We start from the raw sequence: 26,314 nt of genomic DNA on the forward strand, positions 1-26,314 counted from the left end.
TTATTGACATTTTGTCAGGTTTTCTTGTTTCCTATTTGTAGGCCAAAGCAAAGTAGTGCAGAGAAATGGAAAGAAAAGACCAGTCATCAAGTCTGGGCAGATTTCCTTCCAGATCTCCTTTGTATTTATTTTCATCCATCCTCCAGTCATCCCCATCACTGCTGGGAAAACAAAAATCTGTAACACTATTTGAAGGTGTGTGCATAAGACCGACGTGAGACTGTCGTAAACATGAATAAGTCTTCATGAATGTTGTCATGAAGTAAATTCGGTAAATGACACTTTTAATGCAACGTTCTATTAAAATTTGCATTAAAATGGTCAACTTTGCATTAATAATGTGATTATTTGCCGAATTACAACAGTCGTAAACATTCATAAGGACTCCATGTTCATAACAGGTGTTATGTCATGTCAGTGTTATGCACACGCCTTCAGATAAGGTGCCACCAAAACAAATCTCCAGACCATGATGCTGCCAACACCATGTTTCACCAGGGAGATCATATGTTCAGTTTTGTCTTGCCGTCGTCTATATATGTACACATGGCAAACTGAACTTCCTGTGATTTCCTGTTTAATAAGCTGCTTTTTTCTTCCAGCTCTTCCGTAAAGGTTGAGTTCACCGTTCAGCTGCGGCTCTCTGCAGCTCCTCCAGAGTGGCTGGTTATTTCTCTTAATTTATAGTTATTGGATAAGTGACTTTATTTTATTCTGACTTATGCAGTCTCAGCTATAAAGCATGGGCCATTTTAGCAAATATTGGACTTCAGAAAATCCCTTCCAAGCTCAATAATTTGGGAATCTTTGTGACCCTGGGGATCCATTCAACCACAGAGGCAGACCAGCAATTTTTGTTGCACACAAAACATCTCAAATGGATTTATTCAAATGAAGAGCATCTAGATGTTTTGCTTTTCAAGGTTTTTTTTGGTTAAAAAGTCAAACTGTGCTGCAGGGTCCCTCGCTGTCCTCACTGTCCCACAGTCCCCCCCCGTCCAAGGCTGGTCCATAGGTCCCTCGCTGCTGAGCAGGCGCAGGCCTGAGGACGGAAAGACACAAAGGTTGGTTTAGCTTCACTCTCATCATCGTAAATTTGAAGTGTTTCTCTTCCTGGACGGAATGATACAACAAACAATATAACATAAAACCAAATGATTGTTGTGACCTCATCCATACATGCAAGGTGTGAAGTGTTTAAAAATATGGTCAGATCCAGAAAACCAACTGAGACATTTCTTTTAATTTTTTTAATAAAAACTGACCATTTTAACTGGAGAAACAGAAAAACTATCCATCCAGAATAGAATAGACTAGAATAGAATTCAACTTTATTGTCATTGCACTGTCACAAGTACAAGCAACGAGATGTAGTTATGAGTTATGATGCCAGAAGCAGCAGCGCGGCGCATGTTGTCAATCTACAATTTATTTTAATGTTAATATATTAGCATAAATTATTTATAAATCTTGCTTGTTAGAGAGATTCGACATTAAAAACATGTGCACACACCTTTGCATTATGAAATAAAAGTTCAAATACGATCAGTAATTTTATTGTTTATCTATAAGACAAAAGGCCGTGATGAGCAGTTCAACTTCCATGTGAAGCCAATGCATTGTTTACTACTGAGGTCACCCACCTCAGGTTTTCCCTGCTGGGAGCGAAAGCTTGGAAGTTGTTCCTCGCTGAAGCTGAAGCTGGAGCTGGAACGAACCCAGCAGGTCTGTTGTCCCTCTCTGGGGCGGAATCGGCCTGATCCAGTCGGTCGTTCACATTTAAAGGAACAGAGGAAGAGCATCAGAGGGCACATTACGTCAATATGCTTTGATCTGATCTAGAACACAAAAATAAGTGTTGAGATTTTTTTTAAACTGTTTTATAAATGCATCGATTCTTGAAAGCTAATCTGATTTTGTTGGCGGTTATATCTTCTGGCCACACGGGGGAGCCAAACTCAACACAATTTCCATTTCTTCTTCTTGCATCGTGGGGCGTTTAAAGGGGTGTGTACCGTGCACACACACATTTGTCATTCTATTTTCACGAATATTGCATTGACTTCTGGTCATTTATAATTTATTTGAACCCTTGCGCTAAAAACCTCAACTCAATTCAAACCTTAGCCTTAAAACTTAACTCACCCAAAAACGGCATTTTAACAGCAGTCGCTCCTCACTACCTAGTATTTGTTAGGAAAATGGTCCTTACACGGTATCAAAAACAAGACCACACATTACACAAACACACACACAGTCATGTTTATGTATCTTGTGGGGGCTTTACATTGACTTCTATTTATTTTCTACAACCTAACCATCACATACCTCACTCTGACCAAAAGTCGATTCACACCTTAACCCTAAACCTAACCTCTAACTCAAAAACAGCGTTTTCCCTCCTGGAGACCAAAAAAATGTCCCCACAATCCCACATTGTAGACAGACATAGGTCCCCACAAGGATATAAGAACCTGGTTCACACACACACATACACACACACATACCGAAGTCCAATTTAGAAAGACCAAATAAGCTAACATGCATGTTTTCCCCGTCCCAGGATGTTCCTTAAAGTATTCCCAGTCCTCGGTACTCGCTGTCCATCAAGTTTTTGAAATGCACCTGCTCTAACACACCTAAGTGACACGATTCAATCAGCTTGGCGTAAAGTTCAGCAGAGGTCCTTTTAGAGACCATGCAATTTCATTACATGTGGAGAAGCAGGGAAACATCTCAAATGTGAAAGATGGTGGATCCTGAGGATCAGGGTTGAGCTACAAAGTTTTTGCATAGTTAAAATCCACTTCAATGGCCGCCTTTTATTCCCAGCTGTGGGACTTTTTATAGATAAAGTGCAAAAATAGTCATATACAGAGAATTCTCTGAATTTTGTCACGTTATAACCATAAGCATTGGTGTTATTTCTTGAAATTTTATGTGTTAGACACACACAACAGAGCCAAAAGTGGAATGATTTTGATCAAAGCATACTCATATCTTAGGATGACCAAGTCCAGAACTCTTAATTGAGGATCAGCGACAAGATATGAAAATGAAAACATTCTACAGCTAAAGGTCCTTTACCAACGCAGAAGTTGGATCCAAACAAGCAAAATGCTGAAGTACCTGCTTGGATGGATCGTCCCAGATGGGCCTGAAGGCACTTTTCAGATGTGGAGGAGGCGACCCTTTCCTCAGGCTGACCAATCTCTTCCCAAAGGAGCTGATGAGGCAAGGTGTCGGTCCGTCCACATACGGCCCTGCGGGGCTCCTAAGAGGAGGGTGAGGGGTGAATCTGGGAATCTGCCACCTCACACACACAGTTCTGCCTCTGGTTTCCGGCGCCGGATACTCCTGGCTGAATGAGGGCTTCAGCAGCACGGGCACCTGGCTGTCCTCCTCGTCTTCGTCGTCCTCCCCGCTGTTGGTGTCCATCGCCTCCCTCCGCAGGGTGCCGTCCGGGCTGCAGGAGGTGACAGAAGAGTAGTCAAAGGCGGAGGTGTCGTCCGTCTCGCTGTTTGCACGCGTCGTCTCCGGGTCGTTGGTGGATTTCACCGTGGGCTGGCTGAAGGTGCCCTGACCCGAGTCGCTGTTTTCTCCCCATCCTGCGGCGTCCGGAGCGAGCAGAGAGCAGCACGCGTGACCGCAGTGGCAGACTGGCTGCCTCAGGGCGGCCCGGTCTCGCAGGAAGCCCTTCCTCCTCACCGGGCTGCAGGACCAGCACTCCAGGCGCATGGAGTGACCACCACCCACCCCGTTGGTGAGGGGAGCAGCCGGCTGGACGTCTCTGAGACAAAAAGACCTTCAGCAGGGAAATCCCACTTTTGGACGCCAATTTGAATCGTCCAGATCTCCGAGCTGCTGCAACATCGCCGAGGTCTACATACCTCTGAGCAGCAGAGCTGGACTCCGCTCTCATCTGCTGGCTCCTCGTGCAGCAGCTTCCAGAGGACGCAGCGGCGGCAGCATCACAGGGGGCGCTGTTCACGTCAGGGGACGAATCTCTCAGCATCAAATCATAACTAACGTTTAAAGATTTAAGTTCAAAAGTGAAATCTAATGAGTGAAAAACATGACTGTTGCATACTAAATGTGAGAAACACAATGAAAATGGGCTGCAGACACTGTAAAAACGAGAATCTGGTGCTAAAGTTGAAACTTTCTCTAATTCACATGGGGTCAAACTTACAGAATGAATAGTATTTGATTAAATATGCAGAATTCATCCAGGCAAAATTGGTAGAATGAACTGAAATTAGTTGGATTCCTGCCACGAACCTAGCCTTGGTTTGTAATTCATACTGTTACAAATGAAATGACGTCAAAACCACTGGAGAAGTTTGATTTGTCATCTCCAAATCCAGTTTTAAAGTGCATTTGGACTCAATGTCCAGCTGTAGCTCCCTGTTTCAACCATCTGACCCAACTTAATATGAAAGGGAATCGGTCAAGAGGCTCAAGATCAATCCTGGAATCACCAAAGCTCCAGTCTGTCATGGACTGGAAGTGTTTCCGTCCACAGTGGAGGTAGCTTAACATCTGAGCCACTTGGTCTCACAGTTGGAAGTTAAATGTTGGAGGATTCAAAATAACTCCACACTAAATTCAGGCTGAAGCACCAAGTTTTGTTGTATGGCGCATCATCATTCCACCGCAGAAAAAATGGCCCAAAAACATCAGCAAAAGCCCCAAATAAAGACAATATAAACGTTTCAACAGAACTGCGCAAAAACGTTGGATATCTTCTGTCCTGCAAATCACTCTCCGGTTGTACTTCCTCACCTTTGCCCGGCTTCCTCGTCTTCCTCCCATCGAACATCCTCCTCCAAGATCACGTGACAGCGGGACAAGACGCTCCTCAGAGCTCTCTCAGACCCCAACAACAGGCTGCAGTCGGGATGCTCCTTACCGGTCCACTGCAGCAGGTTCTTCAACGGGAATACAAGGAAATATTGCAAGTTAAGCCAGTTGTAAAACAGTTGACATTTTACGCATCGCTGTAAGTACATTAGCTTGCAAAAATCCTTTCCGTGTTCATATTACAACCACAAACTCCCGTATTCTGAATTCTGGGGCTGACTTTGATTTTACTCTTTTGTTTCTTTTATAAAATCCAGTGAAATCCATGAATAGGATCTGTCGAGTGCAGATCATACAGGGGGTCTGTTGGTTTCAGCGAGCCAAACGTAAGACTTTTTAAGACCTTTTCAATGTCGGCCTGAAGGAAATTTAAGACCGAAAAACCTGTAAATATGAGGGAAGATTGAGAGATCATGCTGACTCACGTTGGCTGGGAACAAAAGTGAGGCAGTGGCAAAAACAAATATTGTCCAACCAAATGATAATACACTTACCTATGAGAGGTGCAAAAAAGCCTGCTAAATAGCTAGCAGAGGTTTGTTAGCAGCTAGTTCCCGCCGCCTCAAGACACTGAAGATGTCTGCACAAGCCTCAAATTACTGCCACAATCAACAAAACTACATAAGAGATTAAATAGTCCTGCCAGAGCAAAATTTGAGACTTGTGATTAGCGTATTTAAGGCTAACTTACGGTTTTTAAAATGAATTTGGCTTTTTTAAGGCCTTAACACTTCGCTACATCACTTTAAGGCTTTTTAAGACTCTCTAAGGAGGCACAAACATCCTGTACTAGTCTTGCCACTAAGAAACGCACTTTTTAAAGAAAGTCAGATGAAGTCACTTTACAGACGATACTGCGGACGGCTCTCCTCATATCAGACCAGAACTGAACCTGGTAGCCTGTTTGCAAAACACTAGCTAAATTAAAATTGGACATCAATCCAAACCTCAAGCCCCCCTCTCAAAAGTAAAACACGGTGGTGGCAGCGTCATGGTGTGGGGGATACTTTTCTCTCAGCTATTCCACAATGTATTGACTCATGGGGGCCGAACAGAATTGCATGCCACACGTCTCTGAATTTGCATTGTAATATTTTCATAGAAAAGCAGAGCACCTTCAGTCAGAGGCTTTGTTTTTCAAATTTGTTGTAATACAGACCGCTACAGGAGATGCCCACATCTACAATAACTCTTTGGACGGTCTTGAATGAATATGAGTCACAGCGATATTTAATTTCCCTTTCAGCACAATGTTGTGTTGATCTATCACATTTGGACTCTCACTAACTCACCTGAATGTGACTCAGGTAGCTGTGAATCCTAGCAACAGGAGCCAACAGCAAAGACAGCAGTTTTATTTCGTCTCTCTCCATCTGGCCGCTCTGTGGGAACAACCAGAAAGTTGCCATTGGCGACCATGTCCTCCCAGTATGTCGTACTGGTGTACGGTCAGCACGTTGTCACCTGTTACCTACCTGTGTTCGGAGGCTTTTACCTTCCTGATTCAGCCGGTTGAACTCGAGGGAGAGGAACGACGCCAAGGTCGTCGTGTATCCGAGATACATATCTGAAAAAGCTGTCTGGACAACCAAAGTCAAAGTCAGCAGCCTGCCGCCCGCGATGACGGACCGAAATGTCTGGAAGTGACTTAAAAAGAGGGAAGATCTCACGTCGTTTTGGCCGATGAGCTGCACCAGGATGTCGCCGACCAGAGACTTCCAGTGTTCGGCAGATAACCTCTCCTGCAGGGTGTTCCTGAAGAGCACGTGTCGCTGCAGGAGCTGCTCCACGCACCTCACATACGTCTGACTGGGTCATACGACAGAGGGAAACCTCTCTGACTCTTCATGATCTCAGTCACACAAAGCGGCGGCTTTCTCTCCGGCTTTAACACAGCTCTAACCGAGGCGACACTCACTGCGGCTCTACGGCTGTCTGGTGAGCTAGCGGCGTTTTGTACTTGTCGTACAGCTGGTTCAGGGTCGACACGTATTCCCACTCGGAGTGCAGGAGCTGCATGGCCACCTGATGTCGAGCATCTGCACAACAAGAAATGGAAGTCTGTCCTCAGGTTTCCTGGTGTTGGAATATTTCATTTTCATTATTCATGGTTCAGATGATTCACTTTGGACGCTGAACTCCCAGTCTGCACAGAGGCCGTATGTGAAACTCGGAGGCGCCCACAACCAGGAATGGCTGCTTAAAGCTGTTAGGCCAGCAGAGGGCGCTCAAGAACGCTTGGTTTCTCACACATAAACTACAACTTGAAAAGAAAACTGTGTAGTTTACCTTTTATGGACCTCAATTTGAAAGTGTAAGGAAAAAATAATAATAACAACTAAACTATAAAAAACTAACAAATTGAATGCAACTTTACCAAGAAAAACCTTTGTAGTCTAATTTACAGTAAATGTATGTTGAAAACAAGCTAATGAATGAATAAGCATGAAGTCTCTATTTTTGATTTGTATTTTTTTCCCCTTTCTTTAGAAATTTGCTAAGATGGGACCCCAAATAAAATCCTGCTCAGGGCTGAATCCAAATGTGTCCCGGCTCTGGTTGAATCCCATTCGGAAAGCTTTTTAAATCCAAAAACAATTGTCTTAATGGGCCGGAACATTGCAGAACCTCGGGGCTGACCTGTCCCTTCGCTCAGCCCGGCCTTCAGGCCCTGAAGGAAGCAATGAAGGAGCAGCTTCTCCCGGGACAGGCAGGCCGGTGGAGGAGCACAACACTCGCAAACCCCCTGGTCACCGGCTGGCTCTGCTGGATCGCTGGAAGGCGACAGGAGACAGATGGAGAGAGATTTCTCAGCTGGTCTGACGTATTTTTCAGGGATTAAAAATATCACACGTTTTGCTGCCCGCCGCATTTATCCAACCTGAAAGCATTTAAAAATTTTAAATCCTTCTCTGTGGTCCGACGAGATGAGATGAGATGAGATGAGATGAGATGAGATGGCACGCAGCAAAAATCAAGAATAAGTAAATAAATAATAAATGAAATAAACACAACATTAAATGGCAATTGGTAGTGATAGCCTTAGGGACACACATTGCATATGTGTGTGTACACATATAATACTTATAATAATGTAATATACAATACAATGCATAATATATGACAGATATATGATTAGGCCATTCACAATAATCAATAAATCAATTGATCGCATGATAAATTAAAACAAACTCAGTAACTTCCCTTGGCATAAGTTATCATTTTTTCTCTTTCTGCCAAAAACTAGATGACAAAAGTCTTTCTGGAGGATAATTGAGGATTACTGAGTAACTCGTTTTATTTGTTGTTTCTGTTGTTTTATTCATTTATTTTGGAGATTTAAAATGTCTCCCAGTTCCAGTGCTAAATGTTCATTACAATTTAAAGTTTATTGGGCCGTTATTGGGTTAGAACGCCAAACGTTTGGAGGCCTTAATCCTCGACGCGGATGTCGCGGGTTCGACTCCCGGCGACCTTTGCCGCATGTCTTCCCCTCTTTCCTGTCTGCCTACTGTCGCAAAACATACGAGTCACTAGCGCCGCAAAAACTCTTCCGAGAAGAAAAAAAAAAGTTTGTTGATGTTTGAGAATGTGTTTTTGCATAATTATTATTATGCCATTACCATTATATTACTTAAAAATCGTCTCACAACAACAATATCATCGTTTATCGCGATAACGTCTGGAACAATTTATCGCCCAGCAAAATTTGTTATCTTGACAGACGTAAGGAGCCACAACCTTAAAATCAGAATTCTGCTCAAAATGCCTGTTTGGATTTCCGTCCTTCTAAGCCAGAGGAAACATTTCTGGTTTTTTTTATCTGTCGTACCTTTCTCTTGGTTTGGACGTGAGGCCCTTTCCGTCTGGCTCAGGCCCGGGCCTGTTGCCGTACAGCTGCACAATTTGACTCCTCAGCACTCCAAGTTCCTCCTGTGGGAGGGGGGGGGAAAAAAAGCCCGGTCACAGTCAAACGTTGATCCCTGTTGCCGTGCGCTGGACGGACGGCTACGTCCCGCCTCACCCTCAGCGACTCGACCAGCGCCTCCAAGCGGAAAGCTTTTTTCTGACAGCTCCTCCTGTTCTCCTCCATCTCCTCCCTCAGGTGCGAGTCTCCATGCTGGATCTGACCGAGCTCCAGCAGGGCGCTGGCGAAGCCCGTCTTCAGCTCTGTGACCATGCACTGCAACTACGGAGGCACACAGTGAACAACGGCATGACGCTACAGTGGCTTGATCTTTTCTGAAACGGCTCCTGTTACAACCATAAACTTTCAATGTGTCTTATAAGGTTTTGACCCTTTCATGCATGAATTATGAATTCATGCATATTATCCTATGTGTCAGGATTTTCTTTCCAATTATTTTTTTGATTTTCTTAAGGCATAAAAAAAGGTAGAAAATTTTTTTATTTTTTTAGGTGATCAATTGTAATTTTCTCCAAATACAAAGTTATTTGAAAAATGCATCAGTAGTATTGTTCTTTAGGGGTTATCTGATGTCGCAGTATTTTTTTTTACCTGCAAGAGTCGTCTACAGTAGAAGGAGGAACCGGGTCGGTTGGCATGTTTTTTTGTCTGTCGGCCATATTGGACTTAACAAAAATAATGTCTTGCCTTTGCAGCTGATGGCCAGTAGTTGATGGTATATTTTATGAGGCATTAGTGTCCACTGCAGTGGTCTGTGTGCATTTATAACATAAAAATCCACAAGAAGCACAAGAAAATGGCTTTTAGAAAGCTGTCCACTGTAGTGACCACTATGCTTTTTTTTTTTTTTTACATCACACCAAAGTAAAAAAAAAAAAAAAAGCAACAAAACAAACTACCACATCAGTATAAACACGGCATCTCCATGTTGAGACATGATGGTTGGTTGCAGTAGGAACCACCACATGACTTTTTTTTTTCTTTTAATAACGTGACAAAAAAAGACAACTTTTTCAGACAACTGCCTTCTTTAAGTTAATTCTTGTCATTTTTTTAACAACCAGTGTTTCATTTTTTTTATTGAGGGTTTAAAATCAGGATAAGCAAACATAAAATGGATGAATATTTTAAAAAAAAAAATAAATTACTATTCCAACCTAATGACGAAGAAAAACGGATCTAAAACTTTTTAGTGTCATTCTTTGCGGAAATATTGCGTTGTGTTTAAAAACATTAACTGGGTCCTTTTCGTTTCCAGTCAAAGCTCAAAGTCGACGTGGAATGTCCAAAAGAGCCGCTGAACTGGACCAGGAAGAGGAAACAAACAGACAGAACCACAATGAAATGTCTTAAGATTAAAGTGCATTGATGTCTGGACGACCTAGTCAAAGTTCAAACTAAATCCGACTATGAAACCGCCCAATATGACTAAGAGTTACAGCCCACGTGTGTGAATTGGGTTGGGATGTGCTCCCAAAGACAAGAACTGACTTTATAAAAAAAAACATATATTTTTAGAGAAAAACATCGAAAGACATATTTCATTTCCTTCCCTTAACAATTATAAATCAATGACTTCCCTATTCAATAAAATACGTTGAGTTTTGTGGCCGTTCACTTATAAAATGAAGCTACAATCCAACGATCTTTTCACGCTGGAGAGGTTTTATCTGCTGCCACCAGTAAAACGCATCGATGGAAGGATTTAGCGTCTCTTTAAATACACCGAGCTCGGCTGACGACGGGAAATTTACCTTTGAGATTTCAGAGACGAGCTCTGCCGCTTGAGGCTTCATGACCTTTGCAGAGAGAGAGAGAGACACAAAAACGCCTGTTTGCAAACACGCAGCACAAACCGTGCAGCACAAACCGTGCAGCCCGCCTGACGGCTTCGAGGATGAAAGCCTGCCTAAAACGGCTTCTACTTCAAAAAAGGTGGAATTTTTTTGGTCTTTTTTTTTTGCTCCTCGTGTTCTTGTGTTTGTGTTACCTGTTCAGATGTCGCTCCTGCCAGCAGACCCTCTGCTAGGGAAGCGGCGAGCGAGCCAAAAGAGCCGAGCTGCTGCTGCGGGAGCCAAGATCCCTCCTTATAAATCTGCAAACAGAAGGGCGGGCAGAACCCGGAGAGATCCATCGAATTCAATTTGATCGCAAAAAAGCCAAACACCTTTGTCGCTCAAACAGGCGTCGGAGCAGAACCCGGCAGAAAGCGTGGTGATGTTTCCGGTTGATCAAATCCTATATGTCAGTAATCATATATTATGGGCTGTGACATCACTCCAAACTTTGGAAAACCCTCGTTATAATGTAAACGACACACAACTGTCCAGCTATTCTTAACTAAAACTTCAAATAAAGATAACTTGCGTTGCAGAAAGAGTTGGAATACACTCGCCTGGCTTGATGTTCTTCCGTTTCAACCCATCCAGTTAGAAGAACGTGCGTTCGGTCCCGGGGTCTTCAGCCGTTCTGCTTCCGCCCGTTTCCCGCGGCTGCTTTGTGTCGTGTTGCAGCGTTCGGGAGGCTGGTGCTGCTCTTGGTGCCGCTCCGCGTCCACAGCAGGTCTCCTCCTGAGAGGAGGCAGAGCTTGTGGCCGCCTCAGAGGAAGGATGCAGAGCACACTGCAAATCAGAGGGCTGGAAGACGTCTGTTGTTTTCTATAATATTCATAATAAGAAATTATTCTATGAGGATCTGCAACCTTTACAACCTGCAGAGCCACTTTTACTGTCGGGCCAGCCGAATGAAACTGGTTTAGAGCCGCAGAATGTTGCACGGCGTTTTGACTGAGAATTTTAGATAGATATAGGAGATACAGAGAACTTGTACAGTTTTAAAGAACCACCATTTTATTTGGGATTTAAAATAAAGGCAAAGATACAATTTTGCAAAAAGGGGATGCATCTTTTCTTTCCTTTGGTAGGACAGAAAATAATGAAATTTTAAAAAAGCACATAGATTCCAACCTAATGAGGAAATCTATGTTGAAGATAGATTAAAGAAAAAATTATAATAATTCACACAAAAAAAACCCTGAGAATATTTTAGACTAATTTCAGTCATTTTCTAGGAACAACTTGAAAAAAAATCTTCGACTTTGTACATTTTCGTCGTTTGGAGCTCAGAGATGCTAAAAAGCTACATTTATTATTAAATATAAAATAAAAAATATCAGCTATCTTTTTTTTTTTATAGCCAAAGTTATTAAGAGCCACAGGAAGGGTCCAAAGAGCCACTTGTGGCTCCGGGGCCACAGGTTGCAGACCCCTGATGGGTCTGGAAACCATTTGTCAGACAATACGATGCTTTGCAAAAGTTTTATTTCTGTTGCTCTTTTCCACATGTTCTTACTTTACAATTACAAACTTAAATGCCTTTTGGGGGGAGTTCACATGTAGGAAAACACAACGTAGAGAATATTTGTGATGTGAAAGTAAAAGGATGTAGGGTTATTATTGAAATTAGGTCTGGGCTTTGACTGGACCACTCCATAAAATGAATTTAATTTGATCTAAAATCCTTCCATTACCATCTGCCGAGCCTGCAAACCAGCTGCCAAATCTCAGCGCGGTAGACGGCCAGTGCGTTGACTGGTTGTTAGCATAATTATCAAGCTTGGTGGAAAAGTGGCGGCTGATGTTGTATTCTTTAAAAACAGCGACCGTTTCTTGACAGATAAGGCATACAGCTTTTGACCGGACTTCAGCGGGAAAGTATTTAGTTGTCCATTCCTTATTGAACACTCGACACTCACTGTCAACTTTCCTTCTCTTTGGCCCACTCGTTGTTGCAGAGTCCACGGCAGCAGCTCCACAAAATCAAGTCATGTATCACGGCGCCTACAGCGCCCCCTGGTGGAGCGCCAGGCATTACAGCACTAGACCAAATTAATGAGTCGTGATTATGATATGATTTGATTTGAGCAATTCTGCACCAATCTTCTGCGGGCCAGATTAAAAAGACCAACGGGCCGGATGTGGCCCGGGGGCCGCAGTTCGCCCACCCCTGGACTAGGGGGCACCAGAGTAAAGAGGCTCAATACAAGTACACGCATGTTTTTCCCTTTACTTCACAGCTATAGGCTGGAACCCCTGCTGACTTTATGTCACATTAATTAAAGGGATGTGAATACTTTTGCAAGGAGTTCATATTTCTTACGATTGATGTAAAATGTGACAAAACATAATTCTATAGTTGCGAACACAAATATGAAAAAAATGTTATATTGTGGACGCAGAGTGCTTTTAAAGTAAAAATATTCACAACAATCCCACTCTGTTTTAATAGTTGGCATCGTACAGGATGTTCCTCTTTTTTATTATTATTTTTTTTTTTTTTACATTTCTACTGGACGATAAATATAAAAATGTAGGCTGGTTGTTCACAGTTTTTGTTTTGCAGGGGGGCCCAAAGTCGGTCCTGGAGGGCCGGCGTCCTGCATGTTTTAGTTCTCTCCCTGGTGGTAGTAACAACCTTTTCAGCAAGTCAATGTTCTTCTTAGGCCTTCTAACGAGCCATCATTGGATCCAGGTGCGTGAAACCAGGGACAGAACTAAAACACGCAGGACGCGTGGAGGACAGACTTTGGGCACCCCGGCAGAGAGACAGTCTTCGAGATTTTGTCGTCGTCACTCCGCCCACCCCTGCTTGAGCCAGCATTGTAAATCGAACGCCACTGCGGTCTGCCGCGCTGCGGTGGGAGGAGTTAAGAGTCAGCTCTTGAATCTGATTGGACGACAGCTTTGTGGCGTTTTAAAATCGCAGCACTTTGAACTGGCTGTCAAAACACCGAGCACGGAGAGAGCGAAGTAGGTGGAGAATAAATACATTTAATATATATGTATGTGTACATTTAGAGCTTTAAAAAAAAACTGTAGAACTGCTTACTGTTAAGGGCTGTTGTATGAATAATTATTTTAGTAACTGAATTTAAACTTTTTTATTTTAAATGAAGTAGGAGTGATAGCTGACGTTAGCACGTGAGAAATGGTACCGTCTGGCGTTTTATTAGAACTTTAAAAAACCTTTTAAATATTTCAGGATAAAGTAGCTATAACATGCCTGACTCTGTGAAACCTACCGTGATGTTATTGTTTTAATTGACCCAGTCTTCGCTCTCGGGCGTCTGAAGACATGAGAAGGATCGTGTTTGACTCTTCCTCTGATGAAGATGTGGAAGAAGAGCAGCTGACGCCGCTCCACATCAGCTGGTAAACGGAGCAAAACAATTATCCACCCCTCTAAAACTCCTTGTTGCGGCCACAACTTTCAATGCGTTTTCAGTGATTTTGTCATTGACACAAAGCAGAAGTGGAAGTAAAAATCTAAAAAATTGTCCTGTGCATTTGTGTTTACTCCTTCTGAGTCAGGAAGACACGATAGTCTGATAAACTTTATCTTGTAATATTTTTGACTGGGTTCCAGGTTACCTCTGTCCATAGTTGAGTGCTCACAGTACCTCGGAATATGTGCGCTGCCAGGTAAAATCATGTTCATCTGAAAGGTCTGTTTTAGGACAAAGACATTTGTTTTTTGTTATAATATATTTCTTCTTATTCCAGGTTGCAGGTATCGAGATGTTCGCAGGTCCCTGCAGAGAGATGTTGGTAAGACAGTTTTTGAGGAATCTTTTCTCAGCCATGAATTACTCAGATCAGACATTAAAGCTGCAGTATGTAACTTTCTATGTAAATATGTTTAGGTTTTTATTACATATTTGAACTATTACCATGAATATAAGACGGATAATCTGTGAAAAGATCCATCTCCTCCACCTCCTTTCTGTGGTCTGAAGAAAGGCACTGCTCCAAAGACACCCAATCAGAGCCAAGAGGAAGGCTGTCAATCAACCTTGTGAGAATGCTACTAAACAACTCACAATAACAGTCCCCCCGCAAATCTCATACTATGCTGTCAACACATGGTGACGGTTTCAACAATTGCGTCAAAAACATATTTTTATAAAAGTTAAATACTGCATTCAGTAATGCGTGTTATGCTGTTATTCTATTGATGGGCATCGCAACTTTTAATCTTTGAACTCGGTAGTGGAGAATGCCAAATTTGTCTAAAAAGAACTCGCATTCCTTCCTGTTGCCAGACGAGCTGAAGAACCAGGGGGTGCAGAATGTGTTCGTCTTCTGCACTCGAGGGGAACTGAGCAAGTACAGGGTCCCGTCCCTCCTGGAGGTCTACGACCAACACGGCTTCACGGTGCACCACGCACCGTTCCCCGACGGAGACGTCCCCGAGCTGGAGCAGTGCTGCCAGATCCTGACCGAGCTGCAGGTCTGCCTCGAGAGGAACAGGAAGACGGTGGTCCAGTGAGTGGAGTCAACACACACACACACACACACACACTTGCATCACGGATGTATTTGAAATGTTGAGTGGAAAAGATCTCCAAATGCTGAAGTTTGTTCACTTGCCTCTCTGAGACTCGATGAGTAGCTCGGAAAGGTAAAGCTCGTCCAAGTCCGTTGCGTTTCATTTGCATTTAAAAATGGGAGAAAATGTATAATATGGCATTAAAACCTTCTCAGGAGCCCAACAACTTGTGGGTTCTCCAGGGAATGGAAAGGTTTGCGTGTTTTACTGCTTTCCCACAATTATTTAACATCTCGTTGATGAAAGGCAATCTTTGGAAAAATTAAAACTCAACAAATGACCCGGGAAAATGTAACTTAATTAAATGAACAAAAAATAATTTTTAGGCAGCAGCAGCAGTTGAATTTTTATAGCACCTCTCGCAAATAAAAAGTCACAGACGGGAGCATAAAAATTTAATATCGAATGAAAACATAAAGTGAAAGGAAAAAAAATGTTGAATACAATTGAAGCAAATTTAGAATGTTTAAAAAAGGATCTTAAGGAATAGCATGTTGGATTTAAAATAAATAAATACTCGACTAAAACTCTCACAAGCAAATGAAGCTCGTCTGAGTCGATTTGCATCGATCCGGAAAGTTCTGCCGTTCTTGGAACAACCATCCGATTTTGGTTTGAAGTCCTGGAGGATTCAACAGTTGAGAGATTTCAGAAGGCGTCTGATTATGAAGGAACCTGAGCGTTGGAGTCAGGGTTTTAAAATGGATGAATTCATAAGTAAACGGTGAAAAGACAGGAGGGATGTCAGTTCCTCTCGGTGTTTTTCGTTTAAGTGTTTTTTGCTGATGCATCATAATATCTTAAATCAGAGGAAATGAAAGCCTTGTATTTTTATTTTTTTTTTAAAAACCCAACCTTTTATAGTTTGGAAATATTTCTTCAAGTAAAGGCCTTCTGGTCACCATAGAAACCACAACAAAGCGTTCTGCCTGTACGGTTTGAAGTTCTGAACTGACTTTGCCTTTTCCTCTCCTCCTGCAGCTGCTACGGAGGCCTGGGGCGATCTGCTTTAAGTGAGGACGGTCTGCTTTCACGTGACGACGTTCTCGTTTTGGTCTTTCTCTGACTCGCAGCGTTTGTTTCCCACTCAGTCGCCGCCTGCCTGCTGCTCGAGCTCTCGGTGACGATGACAGCCGACAAAGCCATCGAGATCCTCAGAGAGCACAGAGGAGTTGGAGCGATACAAACGGTGAAGGTGAGGACGGATAGAAGTGTTTTTTTTGTTTGTTTTTCTTTTAATGAATAAGATATTCAGCACTCAATCTTGGATGTCCTTTTTTCTTTTTTTGCAGCAATACAATTTTCTTCACGAGTTTCGGGAGAAGTATACCGCCTACAAAGAGAGCAGAGAGGCTGCCCCAGAGAGATCAGTGTCTCGGTGATTCTGGATTATTGAGAAAATAATCTCTAAACATTTGCATTCGTTTCTCTTTGCTAGTGATTTACTCTCCAAGAGCTGCACTTTAAAAAAAAAAAAAAAAATTGTATCACTTCCTTCGAGCTTTTAAATAAGCCGAAAGGTTTGGGTAACGGAACACAACTCAGCTTAATAAAATCTTAAAAAATATAAGCCTGTGTTTAAGCATTAAAAAAAGTTGAGGAGATATGTACATGTTCTGTGTTAAAATCATTTAAAAAAGATCCACTGCACAAGATAAAATAAATAAGCTTTGCAGAAAATTTAAGTGTTTTGGTTTTATTTCAAATTATTTTCCCAAATGTGACACGATTAGATATAATCCATAAAACTGTCACTGAGCGAAGATGATGTCCTGGTAAATTGACTGGTGCAAAATGAAAGACATTGCTCTAACCAGTGGAAGCTTGAGCTAAATGACTTTTATTGAACTAATGAAGTTTGATGACAGGAGTGCTTGACGTCACAGAAAATGACATAAAAATCCAGAAAACAATAAATAGACCAGAGATGCTAACAACGTGGACCATTTGTGTTCAAATCAACCAAAAACAGAACATCAAAAGGTACGATTCAACAGTATGGCACATCAGCAGTTTGCTACTGAAGCTCTAAAATAAACGTCGAATACATCGCTGTCAAGTCGGCCTTTCACTTAACTTACAGCTACAAGGGAAATTTTACAGAAAATTTTAAAAAAAACACATGATCTCTGGATTTAAATGGATGCAACTAAATATTGGACAGGTAGAGCGCGGTAGATTTTAAATATTGAAACAATTCATTGAAAAAAAAAAACAACTTGATAAGACCGTGTGCGTGTCATGTTTCACTACAAGATTACACTCGTCTTTTATTCCTTCAGTCCATCTTTAGTCTGAACAGATTGAACCGTCTGCAGCTAAGATCTTTGAGATAAACTACCTGGTCAGAGTACATCAGCTGTAAAAAAGAACAAAAAAAAAACCCTAAAGCAGATCAACACATGGTTTAGATTCACACACACAAACCTCAAATCCTAATCTGTAAACACTTGAAAGCAGGGAGCAAAGATGGAAAACTATTTTTATTTAAATCTCAAGCAAAAAAACCCAAAAAACTGTAAAAAAAAAAAAAAGAGGAAAACAATGAACTTGTCTGTTGAAATTTGTCCGTATTTCCAGATTATTTTTTGAAGCTGTAGTGCTTTGACAGAAACGCTGCGACCAAGATAGTCTTTAAAGAGGTTAGAAGTTTCCAGAATGACTCTCTGCACTGTGTGTGTTTGTCGAGGGGGGGGATCATCCACTTGAAATGACGGCTCGTGTTGCTCATCAGTGGTCTCCAGCAGGTCCAGTGTTCCAGCACTTGGATCATAGTGTCTGGTCATCTACTGTACGGCCTGGTCCGTTTCCCTCCACGTCTTTAGGAGCTCACCAGAACATAGATCATTCTGGAAGAGACAGATTAGGATTACGATCGGGTTCACTCACAGTCGCCTGGGTCCAAATGACCACAGCCAGTAAGATTATGTAACACCTTCAACATTTGTGACTGACAAAATAAAAAACGACTCAGGTGTGTTGCCACAATTTCAATATATCTACAGGAAATTTGCAGTTTTGACATAAACAAATTGAGGAAATTACACCGTGTTCTAAATTATTATGCAAGTGATATTTTCTCAGATTTTCTTAAATGGTCAATGCAAATGATGATCAGTATAATTTAAGTCATGAACTATTACAGTATAAATCAAATTTTACTGAACAAAGCTTCTCATGAGAACAGTATTTTTTTTTCAAAAATAAAAAACTCAAAATGCACTGTTCCAAATTATTATGCACAGCAGATTTTCTAAACATTTTATGGATTATAAAGAACTGCAAACAGTCATTCTTTGAATGTGCAGCATTAAGTGGTCACATGTACTAAAATCAAAAGCTACTTCAATCAAAAACATCTTAACAGAGTTACATGCTAACATAGGATCCCTTCTTTAATATCACCATTGAACTTGTGAGTTTGTGGAAAGTTTCTGCTTGAATTTCTTTGCAGGATGTCAGAATATTTTCCCAGAGCTGCTGGTTTGATATGAACTGCATTTCACCTTCAGATCTTCTGCTTGAGGAAACTCCAAAGGTTCTCAATAGGGCTGAGGTCAGAGGAGGATGGTGACCACACCATGAGTTTCTCCCCTTTCAATGACACAGTGGTATTCCTTGCAGCATTCATTGTCATGCATGAAGATGATTTTGCTACTGAAGGTATGGCTCTTCTTTTTGAACCATGAAAGAAAGTGATCAGTCAGAAAGTCCATCTACTTTGCTGAGGTCATTTTCACACCTTCATGGACTCTGAAAGGACCGACCAATGATTCTCTCCCCATGATTTCGGCCCAAAGCATGACTCCACCACCTCCTTGCTGACGTCACAGCCGTGTTGGGACGTGATGGCCATCGACCACCAATCCACTGCTGCGTCCATCTGGACCATCCAGGGTTGCACAGCAGTCATCAGTGAACAAGTCTGTTTGAAAATTAATCTTCATGTACGGCTGGGCCCACTGCCACCGTTCCTGCTTGTGAGCTCTGGTTAGGGGCCCAATAGTAGCTTCATGCACTGCAAGCCTCTGGAGGATCCTCCACCTTGAGGTTCCAGAGGCTCCAACAGCTTCAAATAACTGTTTGCTGCTTTGTAAGAGCATTTTAACAGCTGCTCTCTTAATCTGATGAATTTGTCTAACAGAAACCTTCCTCATTTTGCCTTTATCTGTACAAACCCATCTTTGTTCTGAATCAGCCACAAATCTCTTCACAGTACGATAACGTCATCTGATGATTTTCATCAGCAGAGAGTTTCTTTCTCTTTCCCATATTGCTTGAAACCTGTGGCCTGCTTAATAATGAGGAACATCCTTCAGTAGATTTCCTTTAATTGAGCTCACCAGACAAACTAATCAACCAGCTCTCTGAAATTAATTATAGTGATTCAAAGAGCCCTGACACACAATACCATCTATGAATTTAATAGAACAATAAAAATTTAATCTTTATGACTCAAATCCAATTTGCATAATAATTTGGAACACGGTGTACACATTTTCTTACTGCTGTACTGGAAGTGTTTCTGTTACAGTCATGCAACATCAACTTTCTCATGTTTTTGACACATTACAAATCTAAAACTTTAATTAAAAAAAATAAAATACGCCTCTTCGGTATTCAATTAAATTTGATCTGATAGGTCAGGGTCAGCAACCTTTATAGCCTAAAGAGCCATTTTACTCTCAGGAAATGCAAATAAAACTCATTTAAAGCTGCAAATGTCACATGAGTGAAAAAAAAATACAACTTTTTAGACAAATATCTCCTTTGGGAAATTTCTTGCAATCTTTATAGAACAAGCATTTTATGTCCATTTTGGGGTTTTAAAATAGTCTTTTTTTTTTTTAAAAAGTCAAGGAAAACAGGTCTAAAAACATATTAATGGGAATTTTAGTGTCTGTCATTCTTTGTGAAAATTCAGTGCAAATATTGCAGGAGAATTTTTTAAAACCTTAAAATTGCTATATCTGTATTTAAAAACATTAACTGGCTCCTTTTCAGCCAAAGTTATTCAGAGCCAGGTGTGACTCCGGAGCCGCGGGCTGCAGAGCCGTGTGTTCGACCAATGCACAGAGCTGCAGTACTGCTAAATGAAGTGAAAGACAAAACGTTCACTGATGCTACACATCCAATCCGCCTTAGCTTGAGCTGTTTTGGAAAGAAGAATGGGCAGAACCTTCAATGTCTAGATGTGTGAAACCAATAGACTTTATCACACAAGACTCCAATGAAACACACAGGAGTTTGTTGTGACAAAATGGGAAAAGCTTTAAAAAGTGTGAATGTTTTCAAGGTGCTGCATGATTTTCAAAGTGAGACAAATAGTAGAAAAAGCCATGTACCCATAGAGATAGTAGAAGAATGAGAGGAGGTAGAAAGCCAGTTTGCACCAGCCTTCTTTTTGACAATAGGCCAGGATGTCGGCATTCATGATGGTAGTCGGGTCATAGAGTCCTGGACAGCTCATCACGGGTCTGCTCGTATACCTGTGGCACAGCAAAAATATTAATAAAAAACAAATAAACCTGTTCATCACAAACAAAGCAGAGGATTCCTGCTCCGGTGGTCAGCCGGTTGCTCGGTTACCCACCTCCAGACGTGATAAGCCAGCAGCGGTAAGTTGAGGACGAGGGTGAGCCACTCGGCCGCACACAGAAACATCACGCAGAAAAAGAAATGGATGAGATACTCTGGCAGCACCAGCTGAAACAGACCAGAGGAGAGGAGACGTCAAAGCACAGGGACAGCCGGTCGGCTCAAAACGAGACGTTTAGGAAGCCGAGAGTCAAGAGGACGACATGGGAGGATGCTGCAGCTAACTGAAGAAAACCAATCGTCTTTAGCAAAGACTGAGGTGTTCTCACTCAGATGTCTAAAACAAAAAAAAAATAAAAAGGTGACATCATTCATAAAAAGGAGTGAAAGACAAATACTAAGCTTTAGTGTAATGTATTAGATTGTATGGTTACAATGCATGTAGCCAAGGTGACAGCAGGCTTCGGACGCCATATTTAACCAAATAACAGGGTGAAAAATCAAGAACCACCACTTGCAAATTCGATAATTCCACAGTATACTCTGGATTAAAAAAAAAACAAATCTGATTTTCAATATTTAAATTAAAAACCACAAAGAAGCTCATCTGCTGCCATTTAAACGGCAGCAGATGGAAGTTCCTCCCTGACTTACAGCGTAGGGGTGGGCATTTATTGTATCGTTTATCGTGATACATTTCTTGTGATAAGAATTTTGATTTACTGTCACAGTAAATTCAAATTAGTGATGTTTATAACCCCTAAAACTGTCTGAATAGTTAGTTTTCACTATTTTCGCCAATGTTTACACAAAAAGAACATCAATAAATTTTTAAATATGACTTAATGCAGCTGCTATGAGCAGTTTATTGATACAGACCACATTTTATTTATATATATATATATAACTGTTATCCTACAGCGGTGTATTACATATGGGGATGTTTTTCATAAGCAGTACTTTTGTTTGTGGGGATATGATTGGTGTACCATTCAGTCATAGCCATACCATTACCTAAAAAATAATTAATAAATAGTTATCACTTTTAGTGTTATCACAACATTACTACAAAATATCGTGATAAAACTTTTAAGTCTCATTTCGCCAGCTTCAGCAAAAACATGAGCAGCGTTTCAGAGTTTAGAGATCGATTCTTGCAAGTGGACCAAAGAGATTTATTTCCCACCCTGGTTCAGTGACATGCATCACCATGTGCGTCTAAACTAAACGACGACGCTTGCTCGGGACAACGTTGGTGCGTCCGAACATCGACGTGTCTGCGGTGACGACAAATCTGCGCATCGTCCCACTTTGCAACAGCACATCGTTTGAGAACCATGCTGTGAGCGTGAGCGGCGTTGATGCAGCCAGTGTGCCTGAGGTCGGGTCGAGCGTCGGGTTCAGGGGGGCAGATGGAAGCACCACATGGAAGCCATGCATTTGGGGGTTGGGGGGGATAAAAAGAAATACAGCAGGTGGAGCCAAACCAACGGCCCACAGAAGGACAGGTGTGGGGCGTGGGGAATGTGCAGGATCTGCACTGCGCTGCCAAATACGACACAACTGAACAGACGGAGGGGGGGAACGATGACCCCAAACGGGTTCAAACTGGGCTCAAAGCCTGCATACCAGACTATGCAGAACACCATGGGTTACAGGTATGTGGAGCCTGACTTTTTTTTTCCCCTCTACACTAACTCCTCCTCCTGTGGAGAATTTCTGGCCAATCAGAGGTTTTAAATAGTGCTGAGCTGGAGAGAGGTGGGTGGGATTCTGCTGCCATCTGTTCAGAACCACAGGTGATGTAGCTTAGAGCCAACTCTGAGCTCACATACAGCAGCTTACATCGGACAAACAGTGGCTCAAACTGCAACCTCTAATTCATGAGGAAAAGAATACTTTTTGTGTGTGTGTGTGTGTGTGTGTGTATTTCAGTGAAGAATGTGGTTAAGCTGTGACTTGAAAGGCTTGAAGATCATCCAACCAACTGATTTAAGTCTTTGTCCAACAAATGGGAGAGTTTACTGAACTACTATCTGTAAAACCATAAGCAAACAAAGGGTTGATTGTAATAGAAATCATGCATGCTTTAAGCATTTGCCAGTCTTTTCAGTTAAAAGCTAACGCTTCATCAATAAGCCATAGCAGCTGAATATTTACACATTCTGCTCTCAGTATGTAGCTTCACTGTCTCACCAAAGGCGACGCGTCAGGAGATCCTTACAACAATCTGCTGGACTAAAGCCGTGTCCAGTCAAAGTATTCATTCCCCTTTTGGTTTTGTCACATTTTGTCCCAGTACAGCGACAAAACTTCACCAATAGACCAACGCAATTTAGAAGTAGCATCCATGTTTTTCTCTTTTTTTTTTTTTTTAGAAAAGACATGGAAAGTGTGGAAGTAGAGGTGGGCATTTATTATATCATTCATAACGATAAATTTCTGACTTATTGACGTCTCAATAAATTACAATTAATGATGCTAAAACCCGGCAAAACTGTCCATACTGTCGGGATTGTTACCATTTTCTCCACTGCTTATCCAATAAAAGTATCAATAAATATCACATTTGAAAATATGATTAAATGCAGTTTCGTTCAAATTGTTTCGTTTAGTGATGCAAATTACACTTCTTTATGTGACTGGTGTTGTAAAGAAATGAATATTTTCCAAGAGCAGTATTTGTGGGGCTGTAATTGCTGTGTCATGCAGTCGAACAGGGCGTGGCAGCAACAATTACAAGAAAATAGTCGACTCTGTTTGGCTATCTGCATGTCACACTTTTCTGATTTTTATTTACAAAAAAACAAACAAACTTGCAAACCACGTAGTTTCATTTCACAATTAAACTCTATGCTTAGGTTGTAAGAGGACAAAATGTAAAAACGTTCAAGGGTGTGAATACATTTGGAATAAGTACAATATCCAAGGAAAAGCTGGCAATGTAAAATCTGCGAGCGTAGAGCCGAGATATCCAACCCAGAGATTAAACTGAATTACTTAAGAACAATACAGTAATCTTTAAAATATAAAAATAAAAAGAGGGGAAAAGCTTTATGTTTTCGTCTGATCCAAAACGCAACTCAAGTTAGTTAACTGAAAAGACCTTAGCAAACACTTCACCGTGCAAAACGACAAGACTTCGGACTAAGTTGAACTCAGCGGGCATTTTAAAGACTGGTACAAACCTTTATTGCAATTTTGACTCTCTTAATCTTTTTGACCTTTTCAATTGTCTTTTAGGCATTGAAAAATGAAAAGAAAAAGAAAAGAAAAAAGGGGGGCAAAAGAAGCAGATTGGAAAAAAAACAAAATGAAAACGCGTTAGAGTTGGACAGCCGACAAGGTCACTCAATTAAAATGACAAAAGACAGGCAGGTTATTTAGCATTACAGTGCAGAGAAATGATAGAAAAAAAGAGATATGTGGACAACGGTACAGTTGTAACAGAGAGCATCTGCATGCAGTTGTTTAGACAAGAAAAGCAAGGGCAGACACGCTTACCGGATTTAAAGTGTTACATTGATCTATAGGATTCTTGTAGTCAGTCTTCAGCTCATCAAATGCAATTATCTGGAAATAATGAAGAAATATGTCACATTAATGCTGGCATGACAATATGTATGATATTCCAGTTGAGTGAACAATCCACCAAATTTACACACACAAGAAGAAACTGTGTAAAATCCCTTAAAATGAACTGATTTGTTATTGCAGTAGCATAACAACATTTAATCTCAGCACATTTTTGTCTTCGTGTTAAGAGGTTTTCGTATTAAATAAACTGGTGCCACAACACAATCCCTTTAAAACCATTTGTAAGCCATGACAGCTGTGCTGGCCTGCTAATGCTAAATGTGACAGGGCAGAAGCTAATTTCCTTTAGCTCACCCTCCCACACCTAAATCCTACCTGGAGAGAGGAAGGGTCAAAGATCACTGTGTGCCTCAAAGCTTGTGCAACTTAATAGGAGAGGAGGGGTAGCAATAATTTGGTATAACACACTTATTTGTGGTGGGTTTTCTATGATAGATTACCAATTCTTGTTTACATGACATATATTGCAAATGAGTAACAATCGTGGTCTAAAGTTTACAACAATGTCCAATAAATCCCATAGCTAATGCTGGCAAAAAAAGGAGAAAGTTAATAAAAATAAGACTTAAAGTTGTTTCAACATTTGACAGTCACACTCTTCCACCGTCTTTACACCAAGTGGCGAGAAAATGGTCACTATGCAGCACAAGAGCCATAAAGCATTTAGCTTTTCTGGAGTAAATATGTCGAAGTCCTTTAGATTAGCCTGCTAGCTGTTAGCACAATGTAGCCTGACAGGTTAATAGAAGCCCTGTGTGTTTTGAGGACGTCTAATACGAACATTTAACTACGGAAACACCTTAATTCAAAATTATGTGTTAAACCAGCGTCTGTATCGGTGCTAATAGGGTGAGCTTTCCGCCCGAGTCGACACCAGGGTGTGAACCATTCATTCATTCAGTAGTAGACAGGTTTCTGACGTTAGCGTGCGTCAGTTTCGTTAGCGCCAACGCAATGTCTAGAGTTCTCTCCTGCGTCTTACAGGAGCTGACTCTGACCAGAAAGCGTCACTACTACGTGCCCACTCGGAAGGCCTTGTTTTCAACCCCGCGTTTGGGTTCCTCGCTTCTTCTTCTTCTACACCTGGACAGTCAGGAAAGCAGCCGGTGTGAATGTGTACTTACATGCCAAATAGCGAAAAAGATAAGCGCCGCCGTGAGCAGCAGAGCGAGCATGTAACAAAAGGCCGCGAATGTGAACGCCATTTTTCTACTGTTCTTCTGGTCGGTTCCTCCTGGCTCCGTCAGCGGATGATGCGGGCTTCCTCTTCTTCTTTCCTTTTTTCATGGCGGTTGGCAAGCAACTTATAGGTGCATTACCGCCACCTTCCACATTGGAGTATGGATCAGATGTTTAACTACTACAATCTCCCCATAATACCCGTTCTTATATTATTACTATTTAATCCTGTATGTCCAAATCTTATTCTAGATATAATGTCTTCTTCTTTTTTTAATTCTTACATTTTCTTAATTTCCCAACTTTTTTTGGATACTATAATAAAACATAGCATTGCCTCCTCTATCCCACTGTTCTTGCCATTTCTTCTTGATATACATTTTTATAATATTCTTTATCTTATTTTTACTAATTTAAATATTGGTTTTTTTTGCAGCACTCTTAGCAAAACTATCAGCCAACTCACTTCCTACCACACCAATGTGGGCAGGAATAAAAACTAGTTTAACATGTTTATACAAGATCACTATCACGTTTTTACAAGATACGTATCATGTTTTAACAATATAGCTATCACGTTTTAACAAGACCGCCCGTCCTCCCCCGGACCAAGCTACGGTGGCCGACAGGTGCAAATGCGCAGCAAAAGAGAAACATGCAAACAAAAAAAAAACACGCGCACAAATTAAATGCGGCAAGCAAAAAGCAAATAAAATGCAGCAAACAAAAAGAGAGACGCAAACAAAAAAGAAGACACCCCCGAATGAAATGCAGCAAACAAAAAGAGAGACGCAAACACCCCCGAATGAAATGCAGCAAACA

At 41.4% G+C, this 26,314-nt stretch overlaps 3 protein-coding genes across 4 annotated transcripts; 1 reads left to right on the forward strand and 2 right to left on the reverse strand.

The window, feature by feature from the left end:
* Nucleotides 1–91: 91 nt before the first annotated feature.
* Nucleotides 92–10,925, reverse strand: LOC116709249 (uncharacterized). Its single transcript, XM_032547667.1, has 14 exons — nucleotides 10,782–10,925; nucleotides 10,546–10,590; nucleotides 8,888–9,052; nucleotides 8,696–8,796; nucleotides 7,504–7,637; nucleotides 6,782–6,902; nucleotides 6,534–6,672; nucleotides 6,339–6,443; nucleotides 6,156–6,245; nucleotides 4,786–4,931; nucleotides 3,891–3,983; nucleotides 3,130–3,790; nucleotides 1,644–1,756; nucleotides 92–1,042 (listed from the first exon to the last, which is right to left on the reverse strand). Exons 1-14 carry the CDS (start codon nucleotides 10,923–10,925, stop codon nucleotides 943–945), a joined length of 2,157 nt encoding a protein of 718 aa, XP_032403558.1. The 3' UTR covers nucleotides 92–942.
* A 2,342-nt stretch (nucleotides 10,926–13,267) lies between these two features.
* Nucleotides 13,268–16,690, forward strand: cdkn3 (cyclin dependent kinase inhibitor 3). The gene is made up of 8 exons (XM_032548041.1): nucleotides 13,268–13,599; nucleotides 13,900–14,001; nucleotides 14,216–14,271; nucleotides 14,353–14,397; nucleotides 14,892–15,114; nucleotides 16,160–16,191; nucleotides 16,270–16,373; nucleotides 16,471–16,690. Exons 1-8 carry the CDS (start codon nucleotides 13,280–13,282, stop codon nucleotides 16,558–16,560), a joined length of 972 nt encoding a protein of 323 aa, XP_032403932.1. The 5' UTR covers nucleotides 13,268–13,279; the 3' UTR covers nucleotides 16,561–16,690.
* A 307-nt stretch (nucleotides 16,691–16,997) lies between these two features.
* On the reverse strand, nucleotides 16,998–25,611 carry cnih1 (cornichon family member 1). 2 transcript variants are annotated; one of them, XM_032548044.1, is made up of 6 exons: nucleotides 25,438–25,611; nucleotides 24,221–24,289; nucleotides 23,905–23,952; nucleotides 20,772–20,884; nucleotides 20,524–20,667; nucleotides 16,998–18,027 (listed from the first exon to the last, which is right to left on the reverse strand). In XM_032548044.1, the coding sequence occupies exons 1-6, from the start codon at nucleotides 25,516–25,518 to the stop codon at nucleotides 18,000–18,002; spliced, it is 483 nt and encodes a 160-aa protein (XP_032403935.1). In that variant the 5' UTR covers nucleotides 25,519–25,611; the 3' UTR covers nucleotides 16,998–17,999. The 2 variants fall into 2 exon arrangements, with proteins under 2 accessions (XP_032403935.1, XP_032403936.1); XM_032548045.1 differs by lacking the exon at nucleotides 23,905–23,952 and having other exon boundaries at nucleotides 25,438–25,610.
* Nucleotides 25,612–26,314: the final 703 nt, after the last annotated feature.

The sequence above is a fragment of the Xiphophorus hellerii genome, chromosome 19 (genome assembly GCF_003331165.1).
Source record: "Xiphophorus hellerii strain 12219 chromosome 19, Xiphophorus_hellerii-4.1, whole genome shotgun sequence".
Classification (NCBI taxonomy): domain Eukaryota; kingdom Metazoa; phylum Chordata; class Actinopteri; order Cyprinodontiformes; family Poeciliidae; genus Xiphophorus; species Xiphophorus hellerii.